Source organism: Silene latifolia, chromosome 7 (genome assembly GCF_048544455.1).
Source record: "Silene latifolia isolate original U9 population chromosome 7, ASM4854445v1, whole genome shotgun sequence".
Classification (NCBI taxonomy): domain Eukaryota; kingdom Viridiplantae; phylum Streptophyta; class Magnoliopsida; order Caryophyllales; family Caryophyllaceae; genus Silene; species Silene latifolia.
In genome coordinates, this window is record NC_133532.1 from 10535918 (window position 1) to 10561363 (window position 25446).

At 35.2% G+C, this 25446-nt stretch overlaps 2 protein-coding genes across 3 annotated transcripts; both read left to right on the plus strand.

The window, feature by feature from the left end:
- Positions 1-9275: 9275 nt before the first annotated feature.
- On the plus strand, positions 9276-16608 carry LOC141591693 (putative phospholipid-transporting ATPase 4). 2 transcript variants are annotated; one of them, XM_074412113.1, is made up of 10 exons: positions 9276-9559; positions 10271-12180; positions 12269-12379; positions 12788-13153; positions 13533-13620; positions 13712-13921; positions 14182-14307; positions 14986-15084; positions 15220-15411; positions 15718-16608. In XM_074412113.1, exons 2-10 carry the CDS (start codon positions 10424-10426, stop codon positions 16390-16392), a joined length of 3624 nt encoding a protein of 1207 aa, XP_074268214.1. In that variant the 5' UTR covers positions 9276-9559; positions 10271-10423; the 3' UTR covers positions 16393-16608. The 2 variants fall into 2 exon arrangements, with proteins under 2 accessions (XP_074268214.1, XP_074268213.1); XM_074412112.1 differs by having other exon boundaries at positions 9312-9559; positions 13685-13921.
- Positions 16609-17333: 725 nt separating this feature from the next.
- LOC141591688 (casein kinase 1-like protein 2) lies at positions 17334-23970 on the plus strand. The gene is made up of 14 exons (XM_074412105.1): positions 17334-18012; positions 18100-18140; positions 19061-19130; positions 19256-19404; positions 19498-19593; positions 19710-19780; positions 20746-20807; positions 21006-21069; positions 21157-21241; positions 21869-21995; positions 22082-22164; positions 22254-22308; positions 22489-22610; positions 23406-23970. The coding sequence occupies exons 1-14, from the start codon at positions 17937-17939 to the stop codon at positions 23685-23687; spliced, it is 1383 nt and encodes a 460-aa protein (XP_074268206.1). The 5' UTR covers positions 17334-17936; the 3' UTR covers positions 23688-23970.
- The last annotated feature ends 1476 nt before the right edge of the window (positions 23971-25446 follow it).

A 25446-nucleotide genomic window follows, 5' to 3' on the forward strand; every position in this document is an offset into this window, starting at 1 on the left:
AGATGCGGTTCTTCAGGGTTTCTTTGCTGCTGCCACCCTTTTACTCAGGTATCGTTTTCATACATTGATAATGGATTCATGACGTGCTTTCACCAACTGATTTTAATATATGCCTGTTGCCATCTGTATTTCATATTGTTTAAGACTGGAATAGTCATGATAGAATCAAGAGACTAGTACTGATTTGAACCGTGTAACGTTCCTGTGCCTTACAAATTACGGACTGTTTTCCTACTATGCTCCCAGAGTCAAGACTGGAGACTTTCTGCACATTCTAATTCTATAGTGTGAATTGCTGAAAATTTAGCTCAATCTTTATTGATCTCAATTAGTCTCCTTGAAGACTGGATGACGGTCTCATGTTAATATGTGATACGAGCCAATTAACCTACCGACTAAGGATAATTTTCCCATCTGTTTCCCTTTGCAGGATGATTCTTGAGACAGACGGGAATGTGATTCTTGAGACTGACTGGATGGCGGTCTCATTTTTTCAATTGGAACCAAAACTCGCCTTTGAGGCTGAGTATTTGTTGCTGACCGCTGAACTAAGACTGAAACATTTTTACTGTTAATATACAGACTATATCTCAGGCGTTGGCCCTAGCTCGTGAACACCTAACAAGATCGCTCTTGAGCTGAATATTCATCGACGGTTTAGGCTTGCTTTGCTCAAGAATTGAGTCGGGAATCGAGATCCTCTCCAGTAACTAAAAGGTCCAATATCCCTTTTAACAAAGAGAAAACGGCCAGAAGTATGTGGTGTGATCACCGGATCACCCTCTCATGTCTACGGGTTCAGAAAGTGATAATTTTATTTTTCAAATCGATTATCATTCCGAGAACTACGATTTGGAAAAAAAAAAATTGTCTTATTTGGATCCCGTGGCTAGGAGTTTTTGTATGTCAGTTTTTTTTTTACCGAACAAACTTTGAGTGACCATATATCTTGGTCACGAATTCCAAACTCGATAAATTTTTTTTCTCAAGTCATAGTTCTCAAAAAGATAATCAATTTGAAAAAAAAAATTCGTCACTTTTTGAGCTTGTAAACACGAGTTATAGCCTCTTAAAGTTTTCCGGATAAAAAAAATTGGGTATTTCAGGCAAAACATCAAAGTTCAAGGACAACACGTTCATTTTCCGGAAAAAAAAAAAAGACCCGAAAATGTGATCGATTGGATGTTATAAAGGCCAAAAATCCCCATCTCACTATAACTAATTGTCATCACTTTCTTAAAAATTAATCAAGACCTGATTGGACTAATAGGAGAATGGTAAAGATTGTCCTCAAAAATTCCTGCACGCTTATAGCCTTATAGGGTATCAAATTGGAAATGTTAAGTTAGATCAATCAATTACTCCCTCCATTTTTGTCAATAATCATCTATGTTGGAAGTTTTACGCAATCTATCATTGGTGATATTTTCATCACTTAGGTCTTCTTCTTTTGAGCTCTTCTTCTTTTGAGCTGAATGTAGTTAAACTGAATTGAATTGAGCTGGACTATACTGAAGTGAACTAAATAGAGCTGAACTAATTGAAATTAGCTGAGATAAATAGAGTTGAAATAAGTTAAATTGAACCCATTTTAGTTGAACTTAGAGCTGACCAACTGAATGGGCCGACCCCCTGGCCCACCCAGCGGGTTCCCTTTGCCTACGGCCTGGCCCGTCCCGCCAAGCCCATCCCCCTCCATGGCCTGGCCCGGGTCCCAAAACCCAAACAAGGCCCGCCAATTTAGCAAAAAAAAAATACACAGGCCCGCCAGTCGGATCCGCCATCAGCCCGCCCTCCACTCACCACGGGCCTATCCCGGGTCTTACACACTCCAAGCCGACCAAGCCTGCCCCTCCCCCGGCCGGTTCAGGGCCTAGCCAGGTGAGCCCGGCCCGAAGAAAGTTCTAGCTGAGCTGAGTTGACTTGAACTGAATTGAACGAGAGTTGAAATTAAGTCGAAAAAAAACATAACTTTACTACTAAAACTACAGTTGCCATTAGGAAAAACTATCTAGTGACTAATCTTGAAAAATTGATCAATGAACGACAAGTCTAAATTCTTAACTAAGCGAAACCGCGTTTGAATCATATATCTTACAGCTACAACCAACTAAAAGTAATTAAGAGGGTCGGTTCATTCCTTCTAAAATCTTTGGCCGTGTTTATATGTAGTATTTTTTGCTGCAAATCGGGAGTTGTTCACCATTGAGAACAGTAAGTAATCCTTCGTTACGACTTCTCTTACAAAGAGGTAAACAACTGGCTAAGAAGTTTACTCCATTTTCATGGACTATCCGACCTCCACATGAGTGACACCTAATAGGGCTCACAGGGTACGACCTACTAAGCCAACCCGAGGCCCGAACCGTAAACCAACCAATCTACGAACCACTCGTGCAAAATAATTTCGAAGTCAGGCTAAATCCAAATCAATATAAAAGTTGGCAAGAAAGTGTCGTGACATTGAGGTAGTCTATTAAGTTATAGGTTGGTGAAATGTTAAATCGTGTTAAAGTCATCACCAAGACGTGTCCATAGTGTTTATGTACTTATGTAGTATTACTTCATAAAGCTAGACAAAACTATGCCTTTCACATATGAATATTGAAAGCTCTATATTCCATAAACAAATTCTAATATACACCGTCGTACCTGCGATTAGGAAAATATAATTGCTTTTGAGTAAATAATGACTATTATTTATCATTAAAAAATGATTATTTTTTAATTAAATTGTCACTATTTAACATAAATTGATTATTATTTATCAAAAAATGGTCACTTTTCGACAAAAAACGACTGTATAAGAGAATTGTTGTATTAATAATTCCATGGTGGTCCATTATACAAATATAGATAACCCAATTTTTTAGCTACAAAAAGTATACATAGCATACTGTACTAGATTTTGCATATTCCTTCTTTTACTTGCAAGATAGGATTAGTTTATGTTCTTTTCTCTTCACTTTCGAATTTAAGCCAAAGTTACTAGGGTCGGTGTCCTATATGTATAGGTGTTGCCCTAATATAGTCTAATGTATAAGGCTTGCACGTTTTATGTTTCCATATGTTCTTACATCGAGTTATTATTTTGCTGAAAAATTCTTATGTTTTTGAGAGGATCGTACTCCTTATAAGTTATACCTAAGTCTTTATAATATTTTATTTGGTCGATTGTTTTTAGGTATAAACAGGACGGTACTCCCGGAGAACACGATTTTTTTTTCTATTTTGTTCATCAAATTGTCTTATAAAACGGTCATCTCTATAAGACGAGTCTAATTTGAAGTGTCCTATATAAGATCATACTTGTATTTATTTATGCATGTAACCTTAAAATTTATTTTAGTAACTTGAATTGATAATCACAAATTCTTATTTACAGTTAGTTGTAAATGAGAATAATTTGCAATTAGAGTGTAAAACCATCCAAACCAATACTTTTTTTTAGGGGTGATAGTGCATACGCACCTTCATTATAACTTACAACGATTATAAGCAAGACTAATTGCTTGATAATCTATGATAATGATCGACATATTTAAATGTGTTAATTCTCATCATAAAATACCACGTTATCATAATAAAATTCTAAACTCAATTATGATCTCTCTTTTAGTTTGGGTTTATTGAAATTGGACTTGTCATATAGTAAGACCATCATCTTATATATACAATAATTTTTGTATTTTGTTTTTCCTAGCAAAAAGTTTAGATAAAACATAATGAGTTGAACAAAAACCGTAAATGGTATTTTCTGTAATGAGGTTTATTTATAAACAAAAGTTAGAGAAAAAGTTGTAAATGACGTTACATTTGTTAAGTGAGTTACATGGATGATACAATATTAGTAATAATTAGGGGCATTTGGACTTATGACTTATTGTCTATTACACCTCCTTAAATCTTAATCGCTAATTTAAGAATTTTCGATTAATTGTTACTTTATGAAGTGTAATCTTAATCACTAATTTAAGAATTTTCTGTTTTTTATTACTTTATGAAGTGTGTGAAAGTGACTAAAAGTGCAAATAAGTTATGGTGACATACAAAATATGTATGTAGTAGGTATTAAGATCAAACCATCACAATTTAGGAACTAAGCAAATAGGTAGAAACAAAACGTAGTTAGATTGTTCCATCAAATTAAATTGTTAGGTGTGTTAGGCAACCATCTTTGGTATTTATAGAATGATGAATAAATCACTATTTAAACTATTGTCAAATAAATATCTCAACTATGGCTACTTACAAACAATGACTATAAACATTACGAGTAGCTACTTAGAATTAGGAGTGTACCGACACTTTATCGGTTGGAGCCTGAAAATCGCGTAATTTTGGGGAATATAGTAAATTAACTACTCTATAAAATATGTCTCGAAATATATATGGTTTATACGAAGTAGTATATACATGGTTTTTAGTTAGATTATTTTAAGTTCGATGTTAATAAAATCCTACATAATGCTTAATTTTTTTGACTACGTCATTGTTTAAAAACTATTTATAATTTCCGACTAATGTCACTTAATATTATTATGCTCCGAACATATAGATGAGCATATCAAATGTTAAAAATAGATCACCAACTAATCCCTCTTATACTAAAAGAATAAGAGATCTCAAAATTTTCCCGTCTAAATGAAAATTACTCTATAATTGGGTTTCATTATGTAATATCTATAATTGGGTCATGCTGTTTAATTTCAATTACTCCCACTCATTCAAAGTTCCAAATCAAAGCTTACATTCTCTTTTCGGAGTCCAACTTCACAAATTTTGCCTGTGAATACTATCAAAAGTATAAAATTTTGATAGCCGAAATTTAAATATATATAGATTTGTTATGAAAAAAATTACATAAAATGTTAATTTTTGATAAAAAGCGACAAGTATTAAAAGTGTTGAACTTTCTCTTTTCTACTACCTCTTATACTAAACATTATTAATAGTAAATTTTATAATTAAATTTCAATTGAAGTTAATACTATTACTAATTGTTAGTTTCTCTAATATATTTATCTAGAAAACCGCGCATTTGTGCGGGATCTATACTAGTAATTAATCAATTGGATTGAAGATTCTTTTTGGACATCGGACGCTAGAATGTTGACAATTGGAAAAAGTCCAACGAAATACATACACAAACACGTGTTATAGTAATCATAAAATCAATTAGACCACATTTTATTTTGTGTTTATGCCAAATTCGATGATCATAAAGTTGTTGAAAATTTGGACATTTCCACAAATATCAGAATAATATCCTACTTTTTTTAATGCTTGATAAAGTTATATAGTAATGAGTAATTAATGATGTACATATTAGCAATCATGAAATTAAATTAAGTTGATCAATGTTAAGAGTAGCAATATCTCATTCTAGTCTTTAGATTTTGCATCTAATTTTTCTTGTGGGGCTATGAAAGTCATAACTCATAACAAACAATGTTGAATAATGCCTTGAATTCGGTAGTTGTTACTTTGAATGACTATCTCGGGAGTCTTGTTATATCTGTTTTCTTTGGGCTACTCGATAATTTTTCTAGGTCATACTTTATTGATTTTAGCGAGTTTTCTATAAACTTTTTAAGTCCCACCCTAACAGTTTATATACGTTGTAATCTGTAATCCTTCAATATCAATAAAATATCTCTCCCTTTTGAAAATGGACGTAACTATATCACATAGATAGTGAACCACGTAAATTCGTGTGTCTGTTCTATTGTTTGTTCTGTACGTTTTATTTATCTTTCTCGCATATGTTATAACATGAAAAATGATGTTGATGGGATTGATTATAAATCATGAGTATTGTTACTCATGACTTTACTTGTCATTACTCGTTAGGTTGTGTCGATAGATCAATAAACGTGTATTGCTCACAAATATGAGTAATCCGAACTTGTAAAGTTATACTCTATAAAAACCTCGAAATTTTAAACTTTATTTTGTGAGTTTATATTTTAACGCGTTTAAAAAATATTTTAAACATCGAAAAAACCGAGTGCTTACCATAATTCTGATCCTCAATCATGATTATGACATATGTAATCATATGTATGATGATTATGTAAATCAGTCTGAAAATTGCAAATAATAATACATACTGTAGCATTATAAGTTGTCAGATTATCTAATCTGCGTGAAAATATCATTAGAGCAGTGAGCAGCAGACACATAAATCTAAATCACCCAAGTTTGATTATTATAATCATATGATTGATAATTGATAATGTCATAAAGTTTGTTATTTTACAGTTGACCAACCGCCTAACGACATAGAAGCATTTTATTAATAAAGAATGACATAGGATAGGAGCATTTTATTCATAAAAAAATGACTCAAAAGCATTATGGGCTAGTTAGAAATTATCGCGGATATCCGGTGTACCAAATTATCGTATTTCCTAATTAATATGAAATTAGTTTAAATTCCGTGCAATGTATATACGGTATATATAGAGTTCTACCTTTTTAGTATATTATTTATGAAATTTAAATTAACTAATCTTTATTTTTTCTAATGTTTCTCATTGATATATTTTGATTTAATCATGAAATGAGTATTTCAATAAAAATTTTCTTTTACCGAAAAACTAGGGTTGTTATTTTATACTCCCTCCTATTCTCCATATTGTTCCCCTTTGTTGGGGGCACAAGAATTAAGGAGGGAAATAAAATATTAATTGTGAGTTGGGTGGGGTTTGGTTATAGGAGAGAGGAATGAATAAAATAAGGAATTGTGAGTTGGGTGGGGTTTGGTGATAGGAGAGAGAAATGAATAATTAGGAATTAAATAAGAAATTGTGAGTTGGGTGGGGTTTGGTGATAGGAGAGAGGAATGAATAAAATAAGATTAAAAGTTTTCAAAAAAGGAAAGGGGAACAAAACCTGAATAATCCGTTTTAGGAATAGGGGAACAAAATGGAGAATAGGAGGGAGTAGTAAAATTTTATTGATACTATATTTTTAGCGGAACTTTTTATCATAAAAAATTTCCATGTATTAGAGTGTCCGATACTACGATATATACGAATACCGAATATACCTTAAAATATTTTTAGTGGTAGGATCAATCGAAATGCTTCATGCCGTTCGTTGTAAGCTCTAGCAAATCATGACTCATGACTTGAGGTAGTCTTAAGTATTGACCATTGACCTTCATCTTTAACAGTCAAAAATGAAAGTTAACCACCAACCCATTATACTTATACGGAGTATAAAAAACGTCGAGTAGAAAGACAAGAACGAGGTACACTCAAACGGTAAAAATGTAGAAATAAATAGGGGAAGACAAGCTAAGTGATTGGTCGAGGGTTTTCCTTGTCCATTCTCAGCTTGCTGAGCTTTTCAGAAAGTTGGGTTAAGATCTGTAAATATCGGTCATCAAGGTGTATGAGAACCTCCTCCACCGGAAACAAGCTTAAATGCTCGACCTAAAATGATTGGAAAGATATAAAAGGTCTTATTTTGGAAGAATATATACTTGATATTGAATATATTAAAAGTAACAAAATCTATTATAGTCATGGCCTGCAATGATTTGAATCAAACCGGGTTGGCCTTACTCTCTAGTCGCAACTACTAAAACCAAAATGACTAGTATTCGAAGTGACCCAATTTAAATTAACTCAAAAATAAACAACTACATAACAAAATATTTGAAACAAACCCAAAATATATAATATTATCAATATATATACGACATTAAAAAAGCAAACAAGTTTAACTCGATCTAAATAGCCTTTTTACGAACAGTTGGTGATGCTTTAAACCGTTTTAATTTAAGACATCTCACACCTTTCTTTTATTGCCACTTTTATTTTAATCAGGTGTAAGAGTTATCTATCCGTTTAAATTAAGACATCATTGAACAAGAATTGGTGTTTTACAAACCAAAAACTCTTATTTAAGACAGAACTATCCATCTTAAATTTCAAGACCTAGCTCAAATCACATCACATGATAGTATTTGAATTAGTTTTAGGGATAAAAACGAATAGTCCAACCTAAATAAGACTTGCGATTTACAAACCTATACTTAGAGAGTGCCACGTGGCAATATGGACCCACCAAGGCCACTATGTCCCAAGATACAAGCAAGGGATTGAACTTGAGAAATACTCCTAAGACTTTGACCAAGTTCTCCTCCATTCTGTTGTCCACGTTCCATTTACCGAGAAATTTCCGTTCACTAGTCGCCAATGACTTCATTAATTAATCAACTAAACTTACAGCTTTGGAGCTCATCAAAGTCAGTAAGTGAACCCCCCCTTTTAAACCACAAATATTATCCTACAATCGCCTCAAAGTTATTGAGCTATTTTACAAGTTATTGAGCTATTTTACAAGTTATTGAGCTTACTAATTATTCTGTTAAGCTTAATAACTATGCATCATAGCTCGATAATTTTGTTAGTAAAACTCGATAACTTTATAATAAAGCTCAACTACAATGAATAAGTTGTATATACAACCAGTTGTATAATACATTAACTGCTTTTAAACACCCTTACTAATAAATAAACCTTTATTAAGAGTACAAAATTTTATTTTAGACGGACAAATTTGATGCTAACGGAATTTGAACACAAAATCATGAACATCATCTTTTATGATTTTGCCAATTGAATTAGTTGACATTAGTATATAACAATCCCATGCTAAATTCGGAAGAGGATCATCTCCATTTCTTTTTTATCTCATTTTCAATCATTAACCTTTTACTTTTCAAGTTAATCTACAACAGCCCGATTAACCCAAAATTAAATCCGAAAGGTAATGAACCCCAGTCTTAGACCTCCCATATACTTCCTCCATTCAACTCCACTCTACCACTTTCTTTTTTCACGTTTGCCAACGCGTGTTTTACACGCTAAATATCGTTAGCTACGTATTTGCAAAAATTATAAAAGTTAGATATTTTTAATGTACTCATAAAGACGAATCAAACAAGATCCCACATGAATATATTTTTACTTACGAATCGAGAGAAAATCGTATTTAAATACACAATTGTGAATAGTATACAAAAGTAAAATAGGTAGACCTCAAAATATCATTTACATATATATTAATAAAATAAAATATACTTAAAAAAAAGTTTTGCAAAAATTTGACTAAATTAGTTAACATTTGCATATTAGACCTCTCATATAAAGAGAACTCCATTTTTTTTTAATAGAATAGAATATATGAAGAGGGAAATAAAATATTACTATAAATATTTTTAAAGTATTTTAATCAATAAAAAAACATAAAAAAAAAGTCCCGCAAAAAACTGGTAATTGGTTCGAAGTTTTTCCGAAATGAGAAGACATTGGAACTTAAACCCTGTTTTCTCTCTCTTTCCCAATTTTATGTTGTTTCATTTCTTCACATTCTCTTTGTTCTTCCTTCTTTCCCTCTCTCTCTAACAAACATACATACAATTTACATTTTTTTTTACATAAAAAAAGCTGTCTTTTTCTATTAAGATCTCATCATTTTAACACCTGGGTTTTTGTTTAATTTTGATTTTAAGGTTGTTTTTTCAGCATTTTGATTATCTCAGGTATACCCATTTTCATTTTTTTTAATTTTTTTTGTGGGTATTTTTTTATTTTATTAATCATTGTGTTTTTTCATCTGGGTATGATTTGTTTTTGTGAAATGATTGTTATTTTAGGATGAATTTGAGCTAAGAATTGTGAAGATTGTTAATTTATTCTGTTTGTTTTACGAATTTTAGTAATTGGAATTTGATTGCATGTAATATGAAATTTTGAATTTTTATGTGTAAATGCATGATCATGTTATAATTTGACAATGTATGATGAATGATTTATATCCTCTTTTTTTGTATTGATTAATTGGGTATTTTCTAGGATGAAATAAGATTAATTGATTGATTTGTAAATTTTTGCTATGAATTTTATAATTCTTGATTGATAAAGGTCATGATTTTTTTGGGGTTCACTATCTGTCTTAGGCTTAAAACGGGTCGAATAGGATATATGAGACAAAAGTAAGATGTCTAGCTCTAGGAATTATCAAAAAATAAAATAAATTTTGTCTCATCTATCTAAGTGGGGGCGCTATTTGACCCATTTTAATAGTATTAAGACGGATATGTCTGTCTCAAGAGAGACGAACTTGTTTGGAGTTATGGAGGACAACTTTTTCATTGTTAAATGTTAACTGTAAATTTGAAGGTATTTTTAGTTTTAAATGAATAGTATCAAGTGTGATTTTGGGTTATTTTCTTGTCTGATTGATTTTGTAGGAAATTGTTTGTATCAGTGAATACAAAATTGAGCTGTGAAGGTATCTTGGAAATTTGACTTGAAAGTAAAGGGAAGTTTTCAGTTTTGGGGATATGATTTTGCTTTGGTTAAGGTCTCTATTGAGAGTTGTTTGAGCTACACAATTTTAAGAGATGGCTCGGGGAAGAATTAGGGCGAAGATTCGGAGGAGTAATCTCTATACATTTGCTTGTCTCCGTCCCAGTGTATCTGAATCCGAGGAACCATGTACTTTGCCAGATGGTCCTGGGTTTTCTCGAATTGTACATTGTAATCAATCTGATCTTCATCGTAGAAAGCCTCTTAAATATAGGACTAATAATATATCGACTACTAAATACCATTTCATTACATTTCTTCCTAAAGGTCTGTTTGAACAATTTCGTCGTGCAGCCAACATGTATTTTCTTCTGGCAGCATGTTTATCAGTCACATCAGTATCCCCCTTTGGGTATGTTAGTATGATTGCTCCTTTGACCATCGTGGTTGGGCTTACAATGGCCAAGGAAGCGATAGAAGATTGGCGTAGGTTTATACAAGATATGAAGGTAAATAATCGTAAAGTTAGTGTTCACGGAGGAGATGGTGTGTTTGGAGATAGGACATGGCAAAGGCTTTGTGTTGGAGATGTGATAAAAGTAAAAAAAGACGAGTTTTTCCCTGCAGATTTACTGTTGCTGTCATCAAGCTATGAAGATGGTATTTGCTATGTCGAGACCATGAACTTAGATGGTGAGACGAATTTGAAAGTAAAACGAGCTATGGAAGTAACTCTACCATTAGATGATGATGCCACATTTAAGGGTTTTAAGGGGATAATTAGATGCGAAGACCCTAATCCTAACCTTTACACATTCGTTGGCAACTTGGAGTACGAGCGTGAGATATTTCCCATTGATCCAAGCCAGATTCTTCTAAGGGACTCAAAGCTCAGAAACACGGCTTATGTTTATGGAGTGGTAATATTTACTGGACATGACAGTAAAGTGATGCAAAATTCGACCGAGTCTCCTTCAAAAAGAAGTCAGATAGAAAAGAAGATGGACCACATCATATATATTCTCTTCTCCGTGCTTGTATTGATCTCTTTAATAAGCTCAGTTGGCTTCTCTGTGACGACTAAGTATGACATGCCAAACTGGTGGTACTTAAGAGCTCCGGACTCAAAGGGTCTCTACGATCCTCGTAGGCCGGAATTATCGGGTCTTTTTCATCTCGTCACTGCCCTAATATTGTATGGGTATTTGATCCCAATCTCACTATATGTATCCATTGAGTTTGTGAAGTTTTTGCAAGCCATCTTTATTGATCAGGATATTCACATGTATGATGAGGAGTCGGGCACACCGGCCCAAGCAAGAACATCAAATTTAAACGAGGAGTTGGGGCAAGTCGAAACAATTCTTTCAGATAAAACCGGGACTTTGACTTGTAATCAGATGGATTTTCTCAAGTGTTCTATTGCCGGTGTAGCGTATGGGACCCGCTCTAGTGAAGTCGAACTTGCTGCAGCTAAACAGATGGCTCAGGACCTGGAGGAGCAGGAAGGAGAAATAGAACTAGAAACCGTGATAACTTCAACAGATGAGACGAATCAAAAGCCTGCGATTAAAGGCTTTGGCTTTGAGGATGACCGACTTTTGGGTGGCAATTGGCTTAATGAGCCTAATAGGGAAACCATGCTACTGTTTTTCCGCGTTCTTGCAGTTTGTCACACAGCAATCCCTGAACTGAATGAGCAGACCGGCTCTTATGCCTATGAGGCAGAGTCCCCTGATGAAAATGCTTTTTTGGCTGCTGCTCGAGAATTTGGTTTTGAATTCTGTAAAAGAACTCAATCAACTGTTGTTGTTCAGGAAAAATATCCCAACTCTAGTCAGCCTGTTGAAAGGTGAAATTGTGTTACTCGTACATATAAGTTTTGTCCTTGCTTGATACATACAAAATAATTAACGCCTCCTCCTTGACGAACTTTACAGGGAGTACAAAATTCTTAATCTTCTGGATTTTACAAGCAAAAGGAAGCGCATGTCTGTAATTGTGCGTGATGAAGATGGGCAACTACTCCTTTTCTGTAAAGGTGCTGACAGGTTTGTATGTTTGATTTATTCTGACTTACTCCTACTTAGCTTTGAGAAACAGTAAAAACTTTTTTTCTGATACTGGAAACCAGCCCAGGATTTAAAAAACCTAAAGGAGTGTGACTCATATATTCACTGAACGTCGTTCATGTCATGGTTGTATATCTTTTTCTTAGCCGACTCAAGTCCAAAGCATTTGACGATATCATGTATTTTTCATTGACGGTCTATGACTCCTACTATTATTTTACATTTATCAACTTATTGTAATTCTTCGGTGCATAGGAGGAAGTAATGCATTTGGGTGTCAGGTGACAGCCCTGACAGGTGTCACTGGTTGTTCCCCAGCCTTCATACTCTGATTTTGGAGGTTGATCTCGTATTATTTTAATTCTTCTTAAATCTGTTGTTATGCAGCATCATTTTTGACCGCCTAGCAAAAGATGGAAAGACTTATCTAGAAGCCACCACTAGGCATTTGAATGAATATGGAGACAATGGGCTGCGTACATTAGCTCTGGCTTATAAACCACTTGAAGAATCTGAATATACTGCATGGAACACCGAATTTCAGAAAGCAAAGAGCACTATCGGGGCTGATAGAGATGCAAATTTGGAACGGGTGTCAGAACTTATGGAGAAAGATTTAATTCTTGTTGGTGCAACTGCTGTTGAAGACAAACTGCAGAAGGGGGTGCCTGAATGCATTGATAAACTTGCTCAAGCTGGTCTCAAGCTCTGGGTTCTCACTGGAGATAAAATGGAAACTGCTATTAACATTGGGTAAAAACCCGAGACTCCCGATTTTTTGTCCTGTGCTCTCTCTCCTCCTTTATCATCCACTATGTCACTTATATGACCATCGTACTGGAAGATTAAAAATGTTACGCGTATGTCCATTTGTCAATGATCACTGATAATATATAAGAGGGTCACTAACTATAAAAAGAGATGCTATTAAGTTATATGAGTGTCACTTCTAGTGGTCTCGTGCTAATCTCATCACGAAATCGTCTCATATGAGAACCTGTACTCAGTCGTGGGGGAGAGAGATCCTCAACAACTGTAAAAGTGCAGCTGAATAGAATGGAGAATATGTTGATTTTCAGTCTCGATAGCGCTCAAAAGGTTTGGTTGCTGATACTGTTTCTTTCTTTTACAGCTTTTCATGCAGTCTTCTTCGGCAAGGCATGAAGCAGATATGTATATCGAGTGCAAGTATTGAAGGAACTGATAATGAATCCCAAGAGGTACCTATTATCTACAAAAGAATAAAATTTGTCTTAACAGAAAAATTATTACATCTCATGCTAGAAAGTTTGGGTGTTGAAAACTAAACAGGCTATCAAAGAAACTATTTCATTACAAATCACCAACGCATCTCAAATGATCAAGCTAGAAAAGGATCCTCATGCTGCGTTTGCCTTGATCATTGATGGAAAATGCTTGACCTATGCTCTGCAAGACGACATGAAATACCATTTCTTGGCCCTGGCAGTCGAGTGTGCTTCTGTTATTTGTTGTCGTGTTTCTCCCAAACAGAAGGCGCTGGTATGTGTTCTCACCCAATTTATCCTCAATTTATAACACTCATATTTATTATTCTATCAGTGAGTCTTAGACAAATCCAAGTCCTTATGTTTTCCTCGTAATATTATAGGGTTTAATAGTTGGCCTCATGTGTGAAACTGTCTCACATATGTTTTTGTGTTTAAACTGTTACTATACGGATAGTGTTATTTGTTCCAATAAAAAACCATCGTGGCTTAAACAAAAAAAGAAGGGAAAAATCTGACGTGATTTCTTATTAGGTGACAAGATTGGTCAAAGAAGGGACTGGGAAAACCACTTTGGCCATTGGTGATGGTGCAAATGATGTTGGAATGATTCAAGAAGCTGATATTGGCGTGGGCATCAGCGGATGTGAGGGGATGCAGGTAGGTCACCTTCTTTGATATCGCTGACTGCTGATTGCTGAACGGAGTAATTATGCACTTGTGCTTGTTTTACTTCTTAGTCAACAGTTTCACAGTTTTACTTGCTTAGTAATCATTATGCGCTTTGGTTATGGATTATAATGGAATAAATCAAAATGGCTCACTAAAGTGGTTGCGCTTCTTTCTTTTGTGAAGTAGCGGTCCTTCAATGCAGTTCCCGACGCAATTTTCATCTTGGGTCATTCGGAAACAGCCTCTTTGTGTTGCTAACACAAGGGTAAGGCTGCGTACATCCGACCCCCTTTACCCCGCAATTTGCGGGAGCCATTGAGGCACTGGGGTAATGTTGTTGTTGTAGTAATCATTATGCGCCTCACGTAATTGATTCAAATAAACCTCTGGTTTAAATGCATGATTGTTCCATCCTTGCAATTACCATGCCTTAATTTGTTTAAATCTGAAATGCATGGAATTCGTAAACTATTGGCTGGGACAGTGGGACATAGTGAGTATATAATGGCATAGCATTTTTTTCTGTTTCGAAATAAGTTGTTTTTCCCGTTTTAGGTAATGTACGTAACATAGGTCGTCAAATGTGAACAAATAATGTTTTATGTATTTCCACTGGAATGCATATATTATATTGATGCGACTTACCTAGCTTCCAGCTATGTGCAGGCGGTGATGGCTAGTGACTTCGCAGTTGCTCAATTCCGTTTTCTGGAAAGGCTTTTACTTGTTCATGGACATTGGTGTTATAAGAGAATAGCTCAAATGGTAAGGATTCAAACTCAGCCACTCGTGGCCTTGGCTTCTAGATAACTCAAGTACATTATCTGCTCTTTCGATTTTGTGGTTTTTCTTTTAACATATAAAGCTTTGTTGATATATGCTTCATTTACTGTGGTCCAGATTTGCTACTTTTTCTACAAGAACATAGCTTTTGGGCTTACCCTCTTTTACTTCGAGACGTTTGCTGGATTTTCCGGGCAAACAATATATGATGATTGGTACTCCCTCTCCTTCAACGTTATTCTCACGTCACTACCAGTCATTTCGCTTGGAGTCTTTGAGCAGGATGTTTCTTCTGATGTGTGTTTGGAGGCAAGTTTTCATTTTCTGCCATATTCATGAACACATTACGTAGTTCCCGTTGTCACACAAGTTTTAGCTGACACCCGTAAAGAATAACCTGAACCAGAAATGATGATCTGACCTAAACTGACTAATTCGACAAAACCTAATAGTAACCCAAAATGACCTTCAACTAACCCAAAAATGTCACAAATCTATAACAGCGCACTCAAATCCGTCTCAAGACCGGCCTGACTGACCCGTTTGGCAAATTTAATTCTGTTTTCCACAAATTTAGTTCAAATGTCAATACTCACATAAAGCTGGTCCTTTCAGTTCCCAGCCCTATATCAGCAAGGACCACGAAACCTGTTTTTCGACTGGCCAAGGATTCTCGGGTGGATCGGAAATGGCCTCTACACGTCTCTCATAGTATTCTTCCTTAACATCATCCTCTTCTACGACCAAGCCTTCCGGGTTGGTGGCCAGACTGCTGACATGTCAGCGGTGGGGACCATCATGTTTACGACCATCATTTGGGCCGTCAATTGCCAGATTGCCCTCACAATGAGCCACTTCACCTGGATACAACACGTGCTAGTGTGGGGTAGCATCTCAATGTGGTACATCTTTCTATTGATTTACGGGGCGATGCCTTCTACCATTTCCGGAAATGCCCATAAACTCCTAGTCGAAGCCCTAGCACCCGCCCCCATATTTTGGGCCGCAACCCTGTTAGTCACAGTCGCCTGCACCATGCCCTATTTCGCCCACATTGCATTCCAACGAGCCTTCAACCCGATGGATCATCATATCATCCAAGAAATCAAGCACTACAAGAAGGACGTCGAGGACCAACACATGTGGGTCCGAGAACAATCGAAGGCAAGGCAAAAGACCAAGATCGGTTTCAGTGCACGAGTCGAGGCAAAAATCAGACAGTTGAAATCCAAATTACAGAAGAAACAGTCAGGAGCCAGTTCGACATACCACTCCTCGGAACAAAAGTGATCATTTTTTTCGGTCTTTTTTCTTAGGTCTCGTGGCCCTCGGCTTTTTTCTTCTTTTGTAAGTTCTATATATATATAGGAGCAATTTTTTCATGAGTTAATGTGGGGTGAATGTTCATGTATCCCATATTCATTAAATCGAACAACAGTTTGTTTAGATAAATTGAATGTAACATATATATATACGAGTAAATGAAAAAGTACAGCTTCTGAATCATATCGTCCTGAATTTTTCCTTCGTCTTGTGAGTTAGTTTCGTATTACCTCCGTTCCAACCATTTGCTTACAAATGATTGAGAATTTGAGACGGAGGGAGTATATTTAGTCGGATGATGAATAAGATAACGTGTGAATTATGACCAGGAAAATAAAACAATGTGAATTGGTTGGTGTCAATAAAAATTGCGCGTAAAGTTGGTATTGTTTGTTGTACCTTAGCTGTTCAAGTAATTGGATTTGTTGGGCATTTTTCATGTTTAATTAATTAATTTGTTTAAACATATAGAGATGTAATAGAAATGTATGTAAATAGGTTTTTTTATTTTTTATCTAGATAATAATGTTTGTGCATCGTCGTTTGATACTTTGATTATGAAGAAATGAAGTAATGAAAAACAAGACGACTTATAAAAAATAATGGAATAATTTACATGATACCCGATAAACCGTCGAGTCACAAGATATTATCGAATAAACAAGTTCCATGACAAAATCTCGTAGATTTTTTTTGTTTCATGGCAAGAAACTAAAGATTTATTGGTTTATGGTAAATTAGATTATTAAATTCATAACAAAAATTGGGAATAATACCATAGTACCCTTATAAAAACGATTTTACCGACTTTCTTAAGTCGTAAATTACAACACGAATACTACATCTACAAATACGTTTGTCTAATCTATAAAACAACTTTACAAACAACTTATACGGCATTACCAAATATACAAGTTAGATAACAAAATCTTGTAGATTTTTTTATTTCATAGCAAGAAACTCAAGATTTAATTGTTTTATGGTAGTTTTGATTATTATAATTATAAAATTGGGAATAAATTATAAATTATAAGTATATACACACACACCAAAAAATACAAAATTGGAAAAATATAAAACTTTTATTTAAAATAAAAAATATAAAAAATTAGGCTGTAAATAAACGCAACATCTTCATCATCATCGTTGTCTCATTTCTCATTCTTTTCTTCTTCTTCTTCCTCAAATTTTCCCCTTTTTCTCCAATTTCTGCAAATTACCCATTTCACCATTTCATTAATTCAATATTCATTTCAATTTTTTAGCTTTAATAATAAATTCCCATCATTTCCCCCCTTTTAATTTCATCATAAATTTCATTTTTTGATGAAAGTTTCAATCTTTTACTTGTTTAATTAATGGGGTTTGCATTTTTCCCAATTTAAGGATTGTTTTATTTCAAATCACCCTACTTTATTGAATTTTAATTGAAATAAAATTAGGGTTTTTTTTGGTTGGTTGATTGATTGATTGGTTAATTGTTAAATTTGGAGTGATTTGATTAGATTTGTATGGAGCCTAGGGTTGGGAATAAGTTTAGGCTTGGTAGAAAGATCGGAAGTGGTTCTTTTGGAGAGATCTATCTTGGTATATGCTTAATTAATCTTGTTTAAAATTTGTAATTTTTTGATATTTAATTTGGTATTTTTATTAATATATTTGGAATTTTTGTAGGTACAAATATTCAGACTAATGAAGATGTAGCAATTAAGCTTGTGAGTCTTGCTTATTGTTGTATATATATGCATTTAATTTGTTGTTTGAAATAGTTTAGTAAGTAGAAGTATTCGGAAACAATCTCTTCGTGTTGCTAAAACACGGTTAAGGCTGTGTACATTCGACCCCTTACCCTGCACTTTAGGGTGTGTAATGTGGTTTTTATGGATTTGATATAATTTGCTAGCTACCCCTTGATTTGATGGTGAAAGGAAGTTCATGAGTGTGGTTAATTACTATATATCGCTTTGTGCGAATGCATTCCAAAGTATTTTTTGAGTTTATGAGTGTGGTTAATGTTATCAGGAGGGGTTTGTTGTTTGGAATTTCGGTTCAGTAAAATTGCTGTCGTGTACGGTTACATTACATGAGCTGGTCATTCATGTGACTATGTGAGAGTTGAGACCAACCTTAATTAATAAGGAATAAATAAGGTTTTGGTTGAGCTCACATGTGAAACTGTCCCATTACTCCCCCGTACAAGTCGTACCGTGGTCATCAAGCATTCCCTTGGAAATTCCATAATTTGATCTAAGTTGGTGACTGAAATTGATTGTTTCATTGTGGGAGAGAGGTTGATCATGGTTCAAACGGCTTTGTTTCCTATTTTGTGGTGCTGTGTTGAATACTGTTAGCTATGTATTTCTGACCCCCTTTATTGCGCCATTTGCGGAAGCCTTGAAGCTTCGTGGTATTTGTTGCTGTCTTGGTGGTATTGTTATTGTTGTGTGGGTATTTAGAACTCGTGTTCGAAAGTTGGTGCTCTGCAAAAAGCCATCATTGTAGTCATAGTGAAGACATGCTAGGTCGTAGGATGTAGCGTTAGACATTCATTTGATGTGTTGATGGGAGTACTCCCTTTCATTTTGATATCTGCAATTATAATACTCATTATTTTTATTTGATTTATAATTCTCAGGAAAATGTAAAAACCAAGCATCCACAACTTCTGTATGAGTCCAAGTTGTATAAAATTCTGCAAGGAGGAAGTAAGAATTTGTGAAATGTTGATTATGTATTTATTAACGCAGTGTTATGGACTGCTGTTTTTCCCCATTTCGTCTTTTTTTTGTTGCTCATATTTCTGACTCTTTCTTATTTGTAACTTTGGCAGCTGGGATCCCAAATGTAAGATGGTTTGGTGTTGAAGGAGACTATAATGTTCTAGTTATAGATTTACTTGGGCCTAGCCTAGAAGATTTATTCAACTTTTGTAGTAGGAAATTTTCGTTGAAGACTGTCCTTATGCTTGCTGATCAGATGGTATATGATTCTTTTGTGATCTCGCATGTTTTGTCTATCATATCTATGTTGATTTTAGGTTCTTTGAAAACTAATTACCTCGACTTTTGTCAGATCAATCGAGTTGAGTTTGTTCATTCCAAATCTTTCTTGCATCGTGATATTAAGCCAGACAACTTTCTTATGGGATTGGGGAGACGTGCTAATCAGGTTACGATACTTTTTAATAGTTCTTTTGCTGGGTTATGCCCTGTCTGAATTGATTTTCTTTTAATGGTATTCAGCTGATTTACTAATTTGCCATATGCCTTTTACCTCGTATGTAGGTCTATATGATTGACTTTGGATTAGCCAAGAAGTATAGAGACAGCACAACCCATCAACATATTCCATACAGGTGAGTCTTTCAGAAGGGTTTATACTCAAATGTGTCGTGTTAAAAACTGTTGGCAATGCTTAATGGCTTAGATATGATATTGTACGGACCTTACACATAACAATCTGTTCTTTGATTTCTGGGAGTCAATGCTAGTATATTGGGGTCTTAATTTTGTAGGTGTAGTGAATTTGGAAACAAACTATATCTTTCTGAACTTCTGGTCAGATTAACTAAGTAAAAAAATACCGAAAAAATAAATCTTTGTGTGGAAAATTGTAATAGGGGATATCTCATCAGACATTCAGACGTGTAGACTTTCAGTTAGCAATATGTAACTCTGTCAAGTATTTACCGTTTGATGCTCATGGTTTTCAGACTCTTCGTTCATTATATTTGAAATATTTTGTGACAAGTTTGGGGAAATTATCTTGCTATCTTGGCGATATTTTTGAGATTGTTTCTTTCATCTTCCCACCAGATTTTGGTTTAAGAATTAAGGCCTTTGGTCAATGATATAAGTTTGGTCCTCTTTCCGGTTGTTTAGCTGCTATGTTTGTGTAAACAAGGCGGGTTAAAGTAAATATTCTTGTTAATTTTTACTTTTTCTACTCTCTACCCTTTACATGGAGAAAACAAGACCTCCTTTTCTAGACAACTAGGTAGTCATTTACTCCCACATATAGGTTTCCTTCAAGTCATCACGCTTTCTGGCCACATAACATATTTGTTTTGCTAAATCTTTTTGTTGCCTTGCACGAATAATTGTGCATGTGCTGTTTTCGTGTATGGTATGTGCATTCAAATACTCTTAAACAACACGCCATATTAGTGAAGTTTGCTCTTGCACTTAAGCTCCTTTTTTATGCAATGTGCTTTAGTCTTATTACCCTCTTCCGACATGAAGATACAGGAATAGAATTTTGTTTTAAATATGCAATAATTTTTTGTGTTCAATTAATTGACCTTTTTGGTCGACGATACAGGGAGAACAAAAATTTGACTGGAACTGCTAGATACGCAAGCATGAACACCCATCTAGGCATTGGTATGTTTTTTCACCTTTTAATTTTCCACTTCTAATATTATTTCCTTTCCCTTTAGTTAAGAAATTCTTGATGTTCTTTTGCAATTGCAGGTCTATATTTGTCCCTATATTTTTGGTAGACTGATTCATTAAAGCTTATAATCTCTAGTGGGTATTTTAACGGCCGGTTCTAATTCTGTCATTAATTTTGATGTACAGAACAAAGTCGGAGAGATGACTTAGAGTCGCTAGGTTATGTTCTCATGTATTTCTTAAGAGGAAGGTGAGTTTTCTGTTCCATATTTAGTTTGTAATTAGTTCTTCGTTCAAAACTTATTTGTTTCACTGGTTTTGAGCCATTGTCTTTCAGTCTTCCGTGGCAGGGATTGAAAGCTGGAAATAAGAAACAGAAGTATGAAAGGATTAGTGAGAAGAAGGTTTCAACTTCTATTGAGGTAATTTCGTTCTCGCTAAGATGTTTTCTAATCACAAGCCTGTTCTAGCTTCAATGTTTGAAATGGGCTGGTGTATTGTATGTACTTGAACAACTTTGCATTGCCTGAAAGGTTCTTGCCAGAGGTGGGATAAATGCGGTGCAATGTACGCAATTATAGGCTTGTGTTAAACGACTTTTGAAGAATTACCCACCATAAAAATTTCTTCGAGAATTACGTCAACCGTTGCATTTTGGATGGGAGTCATTTTGCTTTGATCTACTATATTTCCAGGCCAAAGAGGAGACCTTTCAAACTAACCCGGCTCGAATGGCCGCCAGACACTAGACTAATTAACCTGAATTGCACAACACGAATCTACTGACTTGACCCATACTGGACCTAAGCTCTGCTGAACGTGAAATGACCCAAATTGGCCCTACTCGAGTGTCTCGATAACAACACATCCTAAAGATACCCAAAACCGAGTGACCAGATCCAACTCAAAATGTGTGACACATTGAAGTGACCCAATTGAAACGTACTTGAGCTAGACCCAACCCCTGAAAGACCCGTTTGTCAAGTCTGTCAAAGATTTATTGAATTGTTCGATTGATTGGAAGTGGAAAAATAACAATCCTTTTTCAGGCTTTATGTCGGGGTTATCCAACAGAGTTTGCATCGTACTTCCACTATTGCCGTTCATTGCGTTTCGATGACAAGCCAGATTATGCTTATTTGAAAAGAATCTTCCGTGATCTTTTCATCCGTGAAGGTACTGAACTTTTTTTTTTTTTCTTAACCAGTGTCTTGCTTCTTTGTGGCGTAATTAACCTTTGATCTTGGTATAATTTCTTTCAGGATTTCAGTTTGATTATGTCTTTGATTGGACCATCCTGAAGTACCAACAATCCCAGATTGTTGCTCCACCCCCACGTGCTATGGTGAGTATATACTGCCGTGCACCTGTGCCTTAGTTTAACTATTAAGCATCAACTCGGTTGTTTGTGTACTTATCAACTATTCTTTTCAGGGTGCTGCTGGACCAAGCTCAGGATTGCCTCATGTTGGAAACGATCGACAACCAGGTACTCCTAGAATGCAATTTTTCAGCTGATTGATTAATCTACTAGTTTTGGCATACATTCCCTGCTGACAAGATCACATTTAATTGAACTGCTCCTGCTAAATTAGCACTAGTCACCACAATCCATATTTTTTATTGATACACCTAATACTGATTTTGAACCTTACTTTTTAAATTGTAGGGGGTGAGGATGCGAGACCGTCTGGATGGCTTTTACCGGATGCATCTCGTAGGAGGATGGAGAGTGTGCCTAAGCAGAAAAGCCCTGTTGCAAATGATTCAACTGCAGCTAAAGATCAAATGGTAAAGTTTTAATACTTGATTTTGCTTACCTCCGAAGGACTACTGTAGAGTGTAGAACAGGTTAACGAGTGATTTGAGTCGGGTTGTTTTGGGCTTGGAACATCTGGAATGCGCTTTTATCGGTCATTTTAGGGCTTAGGTACCGGTTAGCTCATGTTTGGCCTAGTGTTCATGTTCAAGTCATTTTCAGGTTGTTTCAGTTCTTCACTATTGGGTCTATTTTGGGTTGTTATTTCGGGTCTGGATGAGGCTGATTTGCGTTGGGTGTTCAGGCCGATCAACTTGGTCGGGCCTACCTACTTAGGAGCATTTCTGAATTTGCGAGTAATAGTTGGTAGTATGGTACCCTTGTTTTTTTGTGTTTCAATTACAACAATTTGGCTATTACGCCTTTTTGGGATGAGTTTTGTTTCTAAGTCAAATTTTAGGTTCGACAAGTTGTTTTTGCCTTTTTGGTAATTACCCTAAATATTCTGCATCACTGTGGCTCACTAAAGTGGCTGTGCTTCTTTCTCTTGTGCTTCTTTCTCTTGTGAAGTAGCAGTGCTTTGATGCAGTTATCGATGCAATTTTCATCTTGGGTCATTCGGAAACAGCCTCTTCGTGTTTCTAACACAAGGGTAAGGCTGCGTACATCCGACCCCCCCTTACCCCGCAATTTGCGGGAGCCATTGAGGCACTGGGGTAATGTTGTTGTATTCTGCATCACCGTAGTGGACTAGGTGGTGTTGGTTTATTCCCGGTGATTGTTTTCTTCCTTGTTTCTCAAATGGTTTCTTGCTTCCTATATGGCAGATGTCAAGCTCTCTGATGAGAACAAGCACGTCAGCAAGGCGTGGTGTTGGGTCAAGCAGCCGTGATGCAGTATTTGCAGGGAGTGATGCCGATACCACTCGTCCTGGAACTGCAGAACCTACTCTTCATAAAGTTACAAGTGGACATCGAAGTTCACCATTCATGTCGTCAGAGCAGCAACGTGCCTTTTCTGGCAGAATCTCGTCGAATGAACAGAATCTGGATTCTACTATCAAGAAATTGGAGAGCCTTAATGTCAACAATGAAGATAGGTTACTTTGACGACTACCGGCAATACAACTTAAACACACAAAATCTCCCTTGTAAATTCAAATTAACATTTTTTTCTTACATACCGCGGGTGTTATTTTTTTCTAGCTTTACATTTTTTATTAATTTTTGCAACCTTTATTTTCTCCCTATTTTTTCTTCTTATTTTCGATGTTCCGTTTTAACTTTTTTAGGACAAACTAGAGTTGAAACAATTCGTGAAAAAAAATGGGGAACGTAACTCTATATTAGAAACTTGTAAAGAAGTTACAATGAAGCCCTCTTTCTCTTTGCCTCTTTCATGTTGAGCTTTAATTGTACTCGTTTTCTGATGTTTTTAATTCGAGTTACTATTGTTCTAATTTAACTTTGGTAGTAAACGAGGTTGAGTTTTACTGCTTTACGTACTGTCGAGAAAACCTTTGTAAAACAGGAAGAACAATACTCTAGAGTAAATACTCGATGCATTTTGGTATTCAACCTTCATACTAAAGCTCGAAAATTATTGTTCAGTCTTTTAAGAATTTTAAACTAAATGTCACATTAAAGTCTTAACAAGAGCAACAGCAATAGCAGAAATCTCTTGGAGAACCCGGGTTCGATCCACAAAATATTGTGGTACATTCCCTTGAAACGCTCTTTTACAAGCATCGGCTTCACCACCCGCATCTTCCATGGCATCCAATGCATATTTCAGGAGACCCGCGTTGATTCCATTCACAGCCGATCTCACACCAACGTTCACCACGAAGGTATAGCACTCAATACACTTGTTTAAAGCTCGGATCATATTCGGGTCATGGGTCGAACTGGTCATTTCAGTGGCGTGCGTGGCCGAGTCCGAGAAGTTGAACTTTAGTATGTCAATCATGATTAATGTAAGGGATTTTGGGTCGGGTTTATTTGAGCTTCGAGGATCCGAACGTAAATCGGTCTCACAAGTTGATGGGTATGGTGTCTTCTGGCATAAAGTTGAAATAAGATCGTTGTATGCATGGTCATCAGTCGATATGGACATAATAAAGGTCGTCAAGAGTAAAAGAAACCAAAGAAAATGTTTAGGACATGGTTTCATGTTGAAGAAATTCAAACAATTTTAAAGAGAAAAGTTTTGAAATTGCCTAAACTTTTTATATTGTGAACAGATTATAGTAACACATTTGATTTTCGAGTACTACTTATATACAACGGCTTAACTACATACTTCCTGATACAACTTCTAATATATAACATAAAATATAGTCATGTGAGATCTTGTTTAAACTGTCTTACCGAGTATATTATGAATATCAAAAATTTTATAATTTTTAGTATATGCCAAAAGAAAACGAGCATTTATATACGTGTATAAAGTAAACGTATAGAATTTATTTGAATGGAGAAAGTATATTAATAGGGTTTTGAGACCCCGTAACTTTTTGACAGTTAACTTTTTTCATCATTAAATTTCATCTGATATGATTTTAAAATGTCTTTAAAACCACGTACTGTATTACAAACGAATAACAATTAAATTAAAACTAACCTCACACTTAAAACGTTTTCAGCAAGTCTCCCTTATAACGAGTATATACGTCATAAGCTTGCTACGGGTTAAATATTACGACAAAAGTAGAATACTAATAAAGAAACGGTTATGATGAGGCACACAGTTTTTGACTTTTTGTGGTATGGAAAGTCAAACTTCGTGTACCTTTCTAAATTCTAATACTTATGTTTTTTTTAGGAATAAAACCACACCAGAGAATAAAGAGATCAACATAATTTGGAA